Source organism: Centruroides vittatus, unplaced genomic scaffold (genome assembly GCF_030686945.1).
Source record: "Centruroides vittatus isolate TY-2023 unplaced genomic scaffold, ASM3068694v2 scaffold_1015, whole genome shotgun sequence".
Classification (NCBI taxonomy): Eukaryota; Metazoa; Arthropoda; class Arachnida; order Scorpiones; family Buthidae; genus Centruroides; species Centruroides vittatus.
Window position 1 is genome coordinate 560,263 of NW_027122666.1, and position 14,183 is coordinate 574,445.

Below are 14,183 nucleotides of genomic sequence, written 5' to 3' on the forward strand. Positions count from 1 at the left end.
GTTCCATTAGTCTGGAACCATAGAAGTTATGTTGACTTTTGTTTATTTTTTTATATGTAAAGCATAATACTGAATAAGGAGTAACAAATTTATTTTTTTGTGGGACCTACATAGTACGAAGTTACCAAAGAGTTTAACAGATTTCATCCAGACTTTCTATTAATCGTACACAATGCTCTGACTGCAGGCTTTTAAAATCTTCATCAACTTCATACTTACTGCAGGTTCCCACCATCAAAACAACTTGAATTTGTTCCTCTTGACTCTGTGCCATGTTTTACCTGCAAAAGAATAAACATAGACCAACATAACTCCTATGATTTCAGAATTATACAGTACACTGTATAAATATACACAGTTCTAAAAGGATAGTATGGAATCATCCATACTATCCTTTATTATACTTCTATGAATATATTTTCTCTTTAATTTAGCTTTTATTTTGAATAATAATTATTGCTTTGTTTATGTCATTTGTGTTGTAATAAAACAAAATTGTAATTAATAGTCTTAAGATTTTTCAATGCTTTATATTTCCATTTATTGTTCATCAGATAGAACAAGAAATGTTATACTTGTAAATAATATACTGGACACAACAGCATGCTCACTTGAATTCACAGAAGATAAAAATTGGCATTAAATTTTGTTAGTTTTCACATTCAAGTTTTAAATCAGTTGAATTGATATTATTGTAGAAATTTTCAATACAAATTTTTTCCGTATTTTTAACAGCTAGAAAGCTTTCCATAAAAGAAATTAAGTCAAGATCATTGCATTAATCATAATTGGATTCATTTAACTGATTTTGATTTTTCTTTATGCACATGTTTAAATTTTCATATCCATAAAAAGAAGCTATGTTTTATTGAAAGTGCACATAAAACTTTAATTATAAAAACAATTATAGTTCTTTTACAATATATTTAAACTTAGAGATCTATCCTTGTTTTTAATTTTTAATTAATTTTCTTCACTTTTTTAAACACTATATTGCAATTATTGATGCCACATTTAAAAAATTTAATAAGACTATGAAAAAATTAAATTTATATAATGATTTATATAATGGCAGGCTGAACCTTGTCATGATAGGACCCTGTATCACTTAACAGAAATATCTGAGAGCTGCATTCTCTATTAGAACAATATTATATATATATATGTAGTAGTATAATACTATATTATATATATAACATAATATACATAATTAAATATATTTATAGTTATCACTGTTCTATAGTTTCTATAGTAAATATCAGTTATGTTAGGTTAAGAATACATACATTTTGGTAGGTATGTAAGAAAGAAAGACTATCTAAACTTTGAGAAAATAGGTTTATTATAAATTAATTTCTTTTTATCTAAATACATACTAATGTTTCTCATTCATCAAGGGCAGATCAAGGTTTTTTGGGGCCTAGGACTTATTGAGGTCCAATGGAGCCCCATTTTTTGTTAGATTGAGAATCTTTAAATTAAGTTTTAAAATTGGGACTTAGTGACCTGACCAATTACATTACATTGATTACAATAAAACAAATAATACTATAAAAATATCATTATTATTATTATGTTATTAATAGTAACTATATTTTACTATATGATAAGTGTTCATTGTTTATAAAAAAAAGTATTAAAATTTATGATATTTCATTAATTTATTTAATTTATCATATTTCATAATTCAATTTTTGTGGGCCACTTGACACTGGGGACCCAGGGCTTAAGCCCTATTAGTCCCTATGTAGATCTGCCCCTGTCATTCATTACTTACTGGTAGAAGGTTTATGGATTTAAAGTTGAGATACTAACATTTTAAAATTCAGTTCATACGAAAATATTCTTCCTTATATTTCAGTTGCCTATTTAAGTTGCAAGTTAAACTTATAATCCATGTTTACATCACATTATATAATAGTTGCTGACTATTGTATAATGTGCAAACTTACAAAAATGTTGTGTGTATTGAAGTCCAATGGAGTCCAATTGTAGTATGTCCCAAGTTTATAAAAATAAATTGTATAAGTTGGCTGTACAGAAATTACAGTAAAGGTTTAGAAGAGCTACTTGCAGCTTGCGAGTTGCAGTTTATATAACATAATCATATTAGATATTTTTTTATGTACAGTTTACATGTCACTATGTACAGATGTGCTTTCTGTGTAGTACATAGGATTCCACAACAGGGAAACCTTTTCTCCCACCAACATCAACCTTTGCTAGTTGATTTCATCTTAATAAAGAATTTATTAGAGCATATTCCTTATTTAGATATTATTATTATTATTATTACCATTATATTCTCCTATTCTCACTCAGACTCTCTTAAATCGTAAAACAAACACACATTAACGCTGAGAACTTTAAATTTAATCATAAAAACAAACGTTTTCAACCCATTCATTGGGCCATCATCAGGCTAACGACATTCAAATACTATTTCGAACAACCAGTACAAAGATGCAACGATTTTGCCTTCGGCTTGGAAGTTTATAATTAGAAAGAAATCATAGGAATACATTCACTAGGTGCAAAGGATTGCCTATGGCACTATAGGTTTTTACAATGTATACATGTACAATTAGCATATTTTATTGTATTTACATTTGTTTAATGTAGTTTTGTGTGGTATTTGGTTTACATAGTTCAGTATTGCACATGAGTTCTATTGTAATTTATTTCAATTTGAACTGGTTGTTTGAAATGGTATTCGAATGCCGTTAGCCTGATGATGGCTCATTGAATGGGTCGAAAACGTTTGTTTTTATGATTAAATTTAAAGTTCTCAGCGTTAATGTGTGTTTGTTTTACAATTTAAAAGAGTAACATAATATAAAATTAAATTTAAATCATTGTTTTAAATAAACTAATAATGTACAAAGTTACAGTTGTGCAGTTTATGAAAGATTTATCATTAATAATCTGGCCTTTTTCTTTCTCTTATAATTAATTATTGATCAAACAAAATATTTTTAACAAATCATTTTATTTATTTATAATCATTTAATTTTAATAGTGATTGATTAATTTTGGTGACTCTAATTTCATTCATTGAAATGTTTTAATTTATAGAATCAAAGCAACTACAACTACATCAAATGTCTTCCGGACTATTCAGAAGATGTTGGTCTCAGGAAGGGAAACAAAAGTATTGATTTCATCATAGTATGTGGAAAGAAGAACAGCGTTCATTAAAAAAAACCCAGCCTGAGTTTACTGGTAAATACAGAGAAGAATTTGCATTGCATAAAAGACCATCATATTCATTGAATTATCCAATTGGCAATACTTTTTATTCAAGTGGATTACAAAAGAGGTTAAGTGTTGGAAATAAAGAATCTTTACCTTTAATAAAAACATCTAATGAAAGAGGTTGGAATCAACTGGATTGTTCACCAGTTGATGAGTTTGTGCCATTTGTTGACATAAGAAAGAACATTAAAAGGGTGAGTGCATTAGCAGAAATAAATTATTTAATTCCTTTCAACTTAATAATATTTAAAAAAAGAATTAATTTTGTTTGATTATTGATTTTTTTTTATTATATAAGGGATCTAAAGATTTTTTTGCTGATCAGACAGAATTATTGTTGGATGAAAAAACTCAAAAGTTGTTATCTAGGAGGGAGAAAATTACACTAAATTTTTATTGCAATGAATACATAACTAAGGCGATGACTATTGATGCTTTTGTTGCTGTTCTTTTGGAACTATTTGATCAACCATCTAAAGTAATCATTTTGAAATTATTTATTCAAATAAATGAAATTTTTCTTTTATTAAAACTTAAAATTATTATGGAATATGTCATTATATTTTTCTAAAATATATACTATTTAATAAATAATCTAGTATACACTCATGACTGAAATTCGTGGACTTGTTAGAGGAGAAGATCTTGATAAATTTGATGAATTAATCTATAGAAGAGAACTACAAGCATTAAAGGTACTGTAATGCTATTACTTTTTATATTATATTAGATTAAAAAAATTATTTAATATTATTTATAAAACTTGAATAATAAAGTTATGGTTTTTCAATGATATAGTAATTTAAATTCAACTTTTTATTATATTAGAATTTTAATTTTCAAAACAGTTGCTATTATGATTGCCAATAAACATATTCTTTTATGGCCACATTAAATATCAAATTTAAGTAAGTATTTTAATTAGAAAGATAAAAATGGAATGGATATTAATATCAAAAGTATTTAGCATAAAGTAGTGGCTGAAATTATATTAAAAATTGAGATTATAATTTATGTAAAAGGATAAAAATTATTACAATTTGCTAGAGTAAAAATGTTTCTAAACATACATTTATTTAAAAACATTTTGCAGTTTAATTTTTGAATGCATCATTAATCATAGAAAAGAATTAGACAAAAAGAATAAATAAAGGGAATTTTTAAATAAATATTTAGTTAGCAAATAAAGCATTATACTACAATTGATTATGTAAAGCAAATAATTATAAATAAAATTTATTATATTTTTTTTATTAGGTTAAGATAATAAGATAGATCTTAATAAATAAATGAAAATTTAATTTAATAATTAATTATTAAGTATTAATTAAAAAAACTATAAAATCATTTTTTCCTTTCATGAGATTTAATACAACCATTTTTATTTGCTTGTAATTAAAGTTTTTAGTTATTAAAATATTTTGAATTTAAATTATAATTTTAAAATTGTTTTCTAATAAATTATTTCTATTAATTGAAAACTGTAGCTTATAATTGCATATTTTTTATGACTTTTCTTACCAACGCAATGTTGTTGTCATATATATATACATACATACATACTGAAACAAATATTACTGAAAATCCTTTATACATACATATGTGGGAACGCCGGAGGTAGGACAGAGTCGTACCCCTTTTTTTCCTCGGCGTTCAGGTCGGTAAGACCCAACCCACTGTCTAGGATGGCTAAATTTATCGTACTATCCCGACTTGTCGGGATCGTTTAGTTAATTGTCAGGTCAAGTGGAGGAAGTGTGGGGTCGTCGATAAGAAAAAGGCAATATCCGTAGTAGCAGGACAACACAGATAAGATTTATTAGAATATAGAATCGATTACATCAAAGCGATGCATTCCGTCCCTAATCGCGGGAGAGAGAGAGCTCACAATTGTTAGGGGATTCATACCTCTCGGTTATCGACTACGATTGAGAATGTTCTTCGGCTCGGCTGAAGGTTCTTCGGGCATCCTTCCTGGCGGTGTGGCAGGTGGGCGGCAGGATCGGCAGGTGGGCGGAGGCTCCGGCGTCTTGGAATGGCCTTCGTACAGGACTCGGTCAACGGGTCGTTCCCTGTCCTCCGACCTCTTTCTTAGATGTCTTCCCCTTTTATATACCCCCAGTCCCTTCCGTAACGATCACCAATCGCGATGGAGGGTGGTGACTTGAGTTCCATGACTCAGGTGGGATCTGGAGAAGGAGGGAAGCGGGTTTGACGGCGGAAGACTGTACATCCTTCGAAGCTTGATCGTTACCGCGGATCTCAATCGTTATCTCCCGAGGGGATTTGAAATAATGAAAATTTAAAATCGGACCGGCTCAAGTCGGTCCTCACACATACATATATATATGTATATATGTGTGTATGTATAAAGGATTTTCAATAAAATTTTATGTATATTACACAATACAACAATGCTAGTCAAATTATTAGATCATTCAATATATGCAAAAGTTTGATATTATAAGAATGATTGCTGTTCCTGAGAATTTTTTCTTGCTAACATGAGTTTTTTTATTTCTTTAAAATAATATGTTTAAGTAATAATAATTAAAGTAATAAAACTTTTGTGTATTTGTTTATTTTATTACTAAATTAAAAAGTGCTTTTCTGACTGTTCTTTGCTCCAGGATCCATTCCTGAATATTAATGATGACAGCCTGAATATTAATAATAGATAGTAGATTTTTCTTGAATTTATGTTGCCTTATTAATTTTTGGGATTTGTTTAGTGCTATTTTTTACAATGAGCACTTGAGATGTTCCAAAAAATGAAGTGTAATACACATAAAATATTATTGAAAGTGTTTTATGTATACATAAATACCAGGGCATCCTGTATTTATGTATTCATAAATACAGGATGCCATGTCAAGACTGCATAAACTCTGTAGAGTGAGAATCCTCACTCTACAGAGTTTGTTGTTTTGATGGGACAGCATATATATATATATATATATATGACAACATTGTTTTGGTAAGCAAAGTCATAAAAACAATAAAATATGCAATTATAAGCTACAATTTTTATCTTTCTTGTACTAAACTTAGACATGATTAAATATTTACTTACTTACTTTTATATTTTTATAGTAAAAGCTATAAATTAATTTTTTATAATATCAAGATTTCAGCCAAGTTTATTACAAAAAATCATATGTTACTATTTTTTGTATATGTTTTTGCTAGTATTTAGAAATGTATCTATAGTAACACGTCTGATTATTTCTTTCCTTTCAAAAATCAGAGTTCGGATCTTAACGGCTTGCTTAACTGGTTTTTAAGAACCATTTAGGTTGTAAAAGTAGTCTGCTGTACTGACATTTTAACTAAAGGTGGCTCTAAACATTTGGTATTTTGCAAATGCTGAACAAATGTTTGGCTAATACTCAATAGTGTGGATGATTTAATTGTGACTAATATTTGCTGTTTCCCATTCCTTGTTGGTATATTGTACCAAGTCCAAGTAGATGAATAGGCAATTATTCATCAATTAGTGAATACTGAATGTTTGGATTCATATGTAAAATATGGATTTTACAACTCTTAGACAAAAAATTAGAATATTCACCTAACAGAGTTTAGTGTACATTTTCTCATGAACAACACAGAGTACAAAACTTTTTGACCCTACATAAACAATATCTATGTATATTTATTATACCCATTAATCATACAAATGAACTCAAATGTTTTTTTGTTACAAATGGAAATGAAATGACAAAAAAATAGAATAACAGTTTGATCATGACAAAAAATTAGAATTTTAGCTAAATGTGGGTTAAATATAGGAAATACAACAAAATAAACTTAATATTTTGTTGCGTTGCCTTTTGCCATAATCAGTGCTTGCAATCTGTCAGGCATGGTGCGGATTAATGCTTTGCATTCATTTCTGGTGATGCAGTTCCAAATGTGTCAAATGTACATCACTAGTTCCTCTTTAGAAGTTGATCACCATTCATTAAGTTGTCATTTCATGACTCCCCACAAATTTTCAATGGGGTTTAAGTCTGGAGAATTGCTTGGCCAAGGCAGGATTGCAATCTGTCATTCTTGTAACCAATGTATTGTTGACTTTGTGGTATGAGACGATGCTCCATTTTGTTGAAATAGAAATGTTTTCTCAATTAAATCCTCTGCCGATGGTATCATAAATGTCTCTAAGATGTTTTGATATGTCTGTGCATTGACATGTTCCCAAAGAATGCACAGTTGTCTTACGCTGTTAGCATTCATGCATCCCCAGATCATGACAGATGATGCAAACTTAACGGATCTCTTCATACAGTTCTTTTCAAAGGCCTCTTTTGTTCTTTATACACGTGGGCCTTGGTCACCACAGGAGAGACAAAACAGGGATTCGTCACTGAAGAGAACATTATTCCAGTTGTCTTGTTCCACACGAGCCTCTCTTTGCACTGTCTGACACTTGCTTGTCATTGCTTTTTCATTACAGATGGCTTTGTCTTGGGAACACAGAAGTTGAAGTACAAGTCGTGCAACCTTTGGCATGTGGTTTGACTACTAACATTCATTCCAGTTGCTCTCCATCGTGCATGCAAGTGTTTAATGCTTTTAAAGTGGTTTTACACGACAATCCTTCTCAAGTTTCTCTCAGCTCTTGCAGTCGTTGCTCGTTTACGTCCACATTTCTGGCATTTATTTAGTTAAAACTTGAACACGGTTTTGTTGTTTCAGTACTCTAGAGACTGTTGGCTGCAAGCATTTTACACGATTCACAATTTATTTTTGTGCTTTTCCTACTTTGTACAAGGCTATGATAATATCTTTAATTCTGTCACTGATGTTGTGCTTAAGCCCCATGTTGTACTATTGTACTGCTCTGCTCAGCAATATGGAAATTTGCATTATAATATAGTTTTTTATGGATGTTTGTTTGACTGTTTTTGCTAATATTCTAATTTTTTGTCATTGTCAAACTGTTATTCTATTTTTTGTCATTTCGTTTCCATTTGTAATCAAAAATAGTTTGATTAATTTGTCTGATTAATGGGTATAATAAATATACATAGACATTGTTTATATAGGGTCAAAAAAAGTTTTGTGCTCTGTGTTGTTCTTGAGAAAATGTACACTAAACTTTCAGTTAGGTGAATATTCTAATTTTTTGTCTAGAAGTTGTATGGTGTAACCCTGATTTATGAGCTTGCTTTGAACCTGAATACCTCTTGTAAATTGGGATGAGTTGTTTTTTATAATCAAAATTTGAATCTTATTCTGGCTTAACTCATTCACCTTAACAAACCTGTTTTTCAAATACATATGCTATAAACACCTATTTATTTATCAAGTAATGATTTCAAATGAAACAAAATAAAGGTATTGATTAGATTACAGTAGAGCATCGATTATCCGACTTAATTGGGGACTGGGGTTGGTTGGATAACTGAAAAGTATGAAAAAAATACATTATTAGTATAGTGTATTAGGCCTCGTTTAAATACTAGCCTCCCTTTCATGATCGAGCCAGTGCTGCCAGCTAAAACGTGCAAAAATTTAACAAAAATAATATTAAAGTAGCCAAGACATAACCAAATATTGTAGCGCCACATCACTAGTGGACATTTGAATTTGCCGACTAGAACGCGGTCAGTTAACCGATAAGTTGGTTAATTGGGGGTCGGATAATCGATGCTCTACTGTATTTACTTACATAAAAGGAACAAATACAAAATGAGAAAAGCAAATATGAGATTATCAGACAGTGGTAAGAAAACAATTAAGGCAAAAACAAGTAAAATAAAATTGTAATCATTGATAAAAGGACTTATAATATAGAGATAAAGTTTACTAAACTACACAAGTACATTTTAAAAAATGACACTACTTCTTTGCAAATGAAGACACAACATGAATGGAACAAAGAAAATGGAAACTGGAACCTATGAGCCTATCTAATCATAGTGACATGGAAATTTGAAAACTCTAATGAACCAATTTCAGTCTTGTTTCACTTGTAATCAGAATATTTTGTTCTTGTAAATATTGGTTGGTGTTTATTGAATTGAGTATTTTCTCATATAAATCAGAGTGGTCATTGTGTTGAATACTCTTAAATAGGACACACATTATATATAAAATATTTATGTGTATATATAATCTTATAAAACAGGTGTATATTTTTGTATAAAATTGTATAAAAAAATAGGTGTATATTTTTTTATACAATTAAAGATTAATTAAGTGATTAAAAGTGTTTTGTAATTACGATTTTATTATTTTTTGATATTATTAAATTGTAATATAAAAGTTAATTACATTTTTATATTCTAGAGTAAAGTAGCTCAGAGATTTGTAGGTGGTGAAAATAGTCCAAGAAGGGTAAAATAATTAAAATATTCATTTAATAAATTTCATGTTAAAATTCATTAATATTCTAAAGTAATTCTGTAAAAGTAAATGTTTTGAATAATTAATTTTTTATTTCATATCTTTTTCCAGATTCATTCATCAAAAAAGAATAGTAGTGTAGATTTTGTTAATAATAGCTATCAGATTGATGGACGTAAAACATCTAGGTGAGTAAATTTTAAATATTTATAGTAAATTAGAGTATAAGAAAAATTTTAGCAATTTTTGAAATGAAAATAGTTTCAGTATGTAAATATTTTTAAATGAATTTCTATATTTATTTTTTAAAATATTTAGAAAATATATTATATGTAACTATTGATATTTCTAGTTATAATTGTTTTTGTTTTGTTTTTCTACCAATAAGTATTACAATATTTATAAAACTAATATAAAGAAAATTTTATAAGGAAAAAATATTTCTTCAAAAATAATAATAAGCAGTGTAAGTTAACAAGTGAATAAAATTTTTTAAGTGAAAAATTACAAACATATTATGGTGTTGATGAAATATATTGTGTTCAGTTGATACTAGTGTCTAGTGTGGTACAGTAAAAGCTGTTACTTTGTTAAAAGTGTTGTTCACATGTATTTGTGCTTAAGAATTTCCTGACTATGTGATGTGTTCAGTCTAACTATTTTCTGTAATATGATGTATGTGCTATTGTGAAGTCCTAATGTTTCTTAATTTTTATGTAATATGTAGTATGATGCCTATGCAAGAAAGGACTACTGAAACAATAAGTACCACATCCATTCTCTTCAGAGCTTTATTTACTTTATTTATTACTTCTGAGTATTTATTAATTTTTGAATGTATGTATTTTGTATGTTGTAGGTGTTTGGTACAGCTATGTCTATGATTGTAGCTTGGTCAAAGTATATTTTATGTGTATTTGTTTTCTATGATCTTCTGAGCTAGGTAGTTTTATTTGTGATATGGTTCCTGGATGCATAGTTTGTGTTTGTGCGCAAGCTTCTGATGTATTATATTTATTATTATTTAATGAATTCCTGATATTTTATATATTTAAGTCAGCAAAAGACTACCAGAGGCATTAGTCATCATTATTCCTTCAATATACATCAGCCCCGTAAAAGTGCAAGAGCTCTCCAGCATGGCATGCTTAGAAGACATAGTAGTGGAGGAGAAGTAGATGATTATACAGGTTATTTAGACTTTTTATCATCAGAAGATAGAAGGTGGAGTGTGGGTAATGTGGGTAACAATTTAATTGCTGTGCCTCCTCCTGATTCAGTTGAAAGAAATCAGTTGGTTAGAATTTTAAATTTAATTTTATATTATAATTTTAAAATATTTTTTCTGTAACTTATAAATATTTTTAATATTTAAGACTGTTCCTTTGGAGCCCAAAACCATGACATTAGAAGTTCCTCGATCTCACGTGCGAAGACATCGCTCTCTCCCAGATCCTCACGCTAGATCAAGGCCACAGGAACACCATTCACAACAAAGAAGTGCTTCAGTAAGATTACCTGTGAGTATTAAAGTTTATAAATAATGTTGTTGTATAATTCATTAGATAGAATTTTCGTATGTTTATATTATTTTAGGGCCATAGAATTATTCAAGAAAATGATGGTACATTGAGAGTAGTTATAAAAAAGACAAAGCCTCTGTTAGGAATAGTAATAGAAGGTGGTATCAACACACCACAGCCCTTGCCTCGTATTATCAGTATTCATGTAAGTTGATATTAACTCTCCTTAGAAAAATTTTTGAAAGATTTAAATGGAATTTGAAATCTTTGCTTTTAATAAATATTAGTTCAAGCACAAATATTTAATATTACAAATATTTATATTCGAATTTATACATATAAAGTTTTTCAACATATTTTGAAAAAATTATTCATTTATTCTAATTATAAATGAAATTCTGCAGACTTCAGGAGCTGCTTTTGAAGCAGGTGGCCTTAAAATTGGACATATCATTCTAGAGGTAGATGGGATGAAAATGAAGAGAAAACGACATAGTGAAGTAGCAAAGTTTATAGCAAATGCATTTTATAATTCAGATAAAGATCAAATAGAATTTCTTGTAACTGAAAGAACAAAAACACCTTTAGAACTTAGAAGATCATCTTTCATGGTAACGGATTAATAATTGTTGAAGTAATTAAAAATCGAGTAGATTCATAAAAGTTACTGATTAAAACCAAATGCTTTGAAAGAGATGACATTATATCATTTCATTATAAATTGTTGTTAATGTTGTGTAAATATTTGATTGTTGTTGTTAGTTGAATGTGCATTTAATGTGATATATTAACCTTCATAAACATGATTTCTAGAGGACTACAGCCTTAAAGCATACATGTGTTTCCTTGTAATTTACTAGCTAGATTAATTTAATTAGTCAATCAACAGAAGCTACGAATAGAAGCAAAAATATTTGTTTTTATAAATTGATAGTATTTCTAGTAGTTTTGAAGATGTTACAAAAAATTTTTAGATTATTGAAACATATTTAAAAGTACAAGAAGTTTGATTTTTAAAAGAATTATTTTAAGGAAAAATTGCATTAAAAGTTACTATGACTTTTTAAATTGCAGTATCACTAAATTGATTTTTTTATACTTGTTATCAAGAATGAAAAAACAGTAGAATAATAATTAGATTATAGTTTAAAATACTTAGAATAGTATGGTCAGTTATCTGAAATCTTAATTGCTTTACAATTAAGTTTTGAAAATTATTTATTTTGTAAATTCACAAATTTGATATCGCATAACTCGATAGTTATTTAAAATCCATGCTTTTTTCTTAGAGATTTTAAATAATTCATTATATCAGTAACGGTCGAAACAAGTCGTTAACATTTATTACATTGAAATTTTATTTACAATGCAGACAAATTTTTTATTTTCTGAATCAAACAACACATTTTAGATAAAATTTTCATAAATTTAGCTTTGTATAATTATGTGGGAATTTATAAACAAAGTATGAAGTTTACAAAGATCTAATACATGATGTATTTACCACATCGCTGTATTTAAATAAGTATATTCACTTTGCCTTTTGATGGAATTACTGATATTTTGAAAAGGAAAAAAAAATGCTAAGTGATAATTTTATATTAATAGTTTTAAATGAATTCCTTTAAGCTTCTAGAAATCATGAACATATTGTAAAGAAAATAGGAATAGTTGTTACATTATTGGTAAAGAAAAAAATTATATATATACAAAAAATATATATAATATAATGTTATGTATACTTAAAGCAATAAGTAATGTTTAAAAGTGAAAAAAAAACTATTTTGAGAAGCAATATGGGCCAATTGTTGTTACAATTACAGTATTAAAAACTTTATAAAGATTAATAGCTTTAAATGCCAACAAATCTTCCATGCCCAGTTAAAAAAATAGTAAAAATCTTATTACATGGTTTATTCTTTTCTCTCGTGGATATCCCACTCCGAAAGATTTTTAAATATATTATTCTGTACATCTTAAAATGTCTATCACATCTGTACAGAACAACGAAGCAAGTGCTACTACTATCATGCTACATTTTCATCATTACGTTAAGTGAAACCGTTAATTTTTATCATAAAAAAAAGGAAGTTTTAATGTCATGTTTATAGTTTACTGCCAAACGTTTAATTACTTCTAACATTCGGAAAACTAGGCTTCAATTACGTCACTCAATCAACGAACATCGAGACGGATATCCGAAAACAGCTGCGGTTTTTTCATAAAGTTGCCAAAGAAAAAAAAAACCAAACAAACTCTCCCCTTCTTTTGTCATAGGTTAGATCAAAGCTAAAAGGTTCTGTAGTAGATACAATTTTAGATACAGTCATTTTATTTGGTATGTCTTAGCTACATATCAATTGCCTTATTTGGCAGAACAATATTAATATGGACAATGATTATTAAAAAAAAAAAAAAAATGGTGTGCTATCTACACGCCTGTGTTCATGTTTTGTAATTATTTTTGTAACTATATAATGGCTTTGTTTGTAACTTTGTATTGAATTGTTTGAGATAATATTTTGGTGTAGAGATTTGTAATAAATTTATTTATATAATCTGCAGAATTTAAAATAATAAAAGGCATTTTGACAAGTTAAACAATTGTTTGAAAATAAAAAAAAGAATTAATAATAAATCAAATTTTTCTATATTACTAAATAGTTTAGTGATTTTAAATATGATGTGTGGCCAGAATTTTTCTTTTTTCACTAATTTTATGTATGCATTGCTGATCATTGTTTTTAGAAAAGAAGAAAAAAAAATCTTTGACAATTTGACAATAATTACGCATTTGCACAGATTGAATAAAAAAAATTTTAAATTTCTCAAAAAATTGTGTGAAATATTTTTCTCCCCTCTTTTTTTAATGCCATTTTTTCCCCGATTTTTAACAATATTTTTTCTTTTTATATTTTTGCAAATAAATGTCCGTTGATGAAATGCGTGGCGGCGCGCCGTGATCACGTGACTCGGGTAAACCAATAGCGGATGAATTTTTTGTCGTCTGCTTAGTTTTTCAGATTCGTCATTTTGAATGACGATTTCAAA

The 14,183-nt window shown here is 28.2% G+C and overlaps 1 protein-coding gene across 1 annotated transcript in view; it reads left to right on the plus strand.

The window, feature by feature from the left end:
* The window catches only part of LOC136986403 (whirlin-like), a 38,650-nt gene extending 24,960 nt beyond the window's left edge, over window positions 1–13,690 (plus strand). Inside the window, exons 3-11 of the mRNA XM_067283929.1 lie at window positions 3,076–3,449; window positions 3,554–3,733; window positions 3,855–3,950; window positions 9,553–9,600; window positions 9,721–9,797; window positions 10,666–10,906; window positions 10,986–11,129; window positions 11,206–11,337; window positions 11,537–13,690. Of these exons, the coding sequence (XP_067140030.1) occupies window positions 3,171–3,449; window positions 3,554–3,733; window positions 3,855–3,950; window positions 9,553–9,600; window positions 9,721–9,797; window positions 10,666–10,906; window positions 10,986–11,129; window positions 11,206–11,337; window positions 11,537–11,755 (1,416 nt within the window). The 5' untranslated portion in view covers window positions 3,076–3,170 and the 3' untranslated portion in view covers window positions 11,756–13,690. The remainder of the gene's footprint in view (window positions 1–3,075; window positions 3,450–3,553; window positions 3,734–3,854; window positions 3,951–9,552; window positions 9,601–9,720; window positions 9,798–10,665; window positions 10,907–10,985; window positions 11,130–11,205; window positions 11,338–11,536) is intronic.
* Window positions 13,691–14,183: the final 493 nt, after the last annotated feature.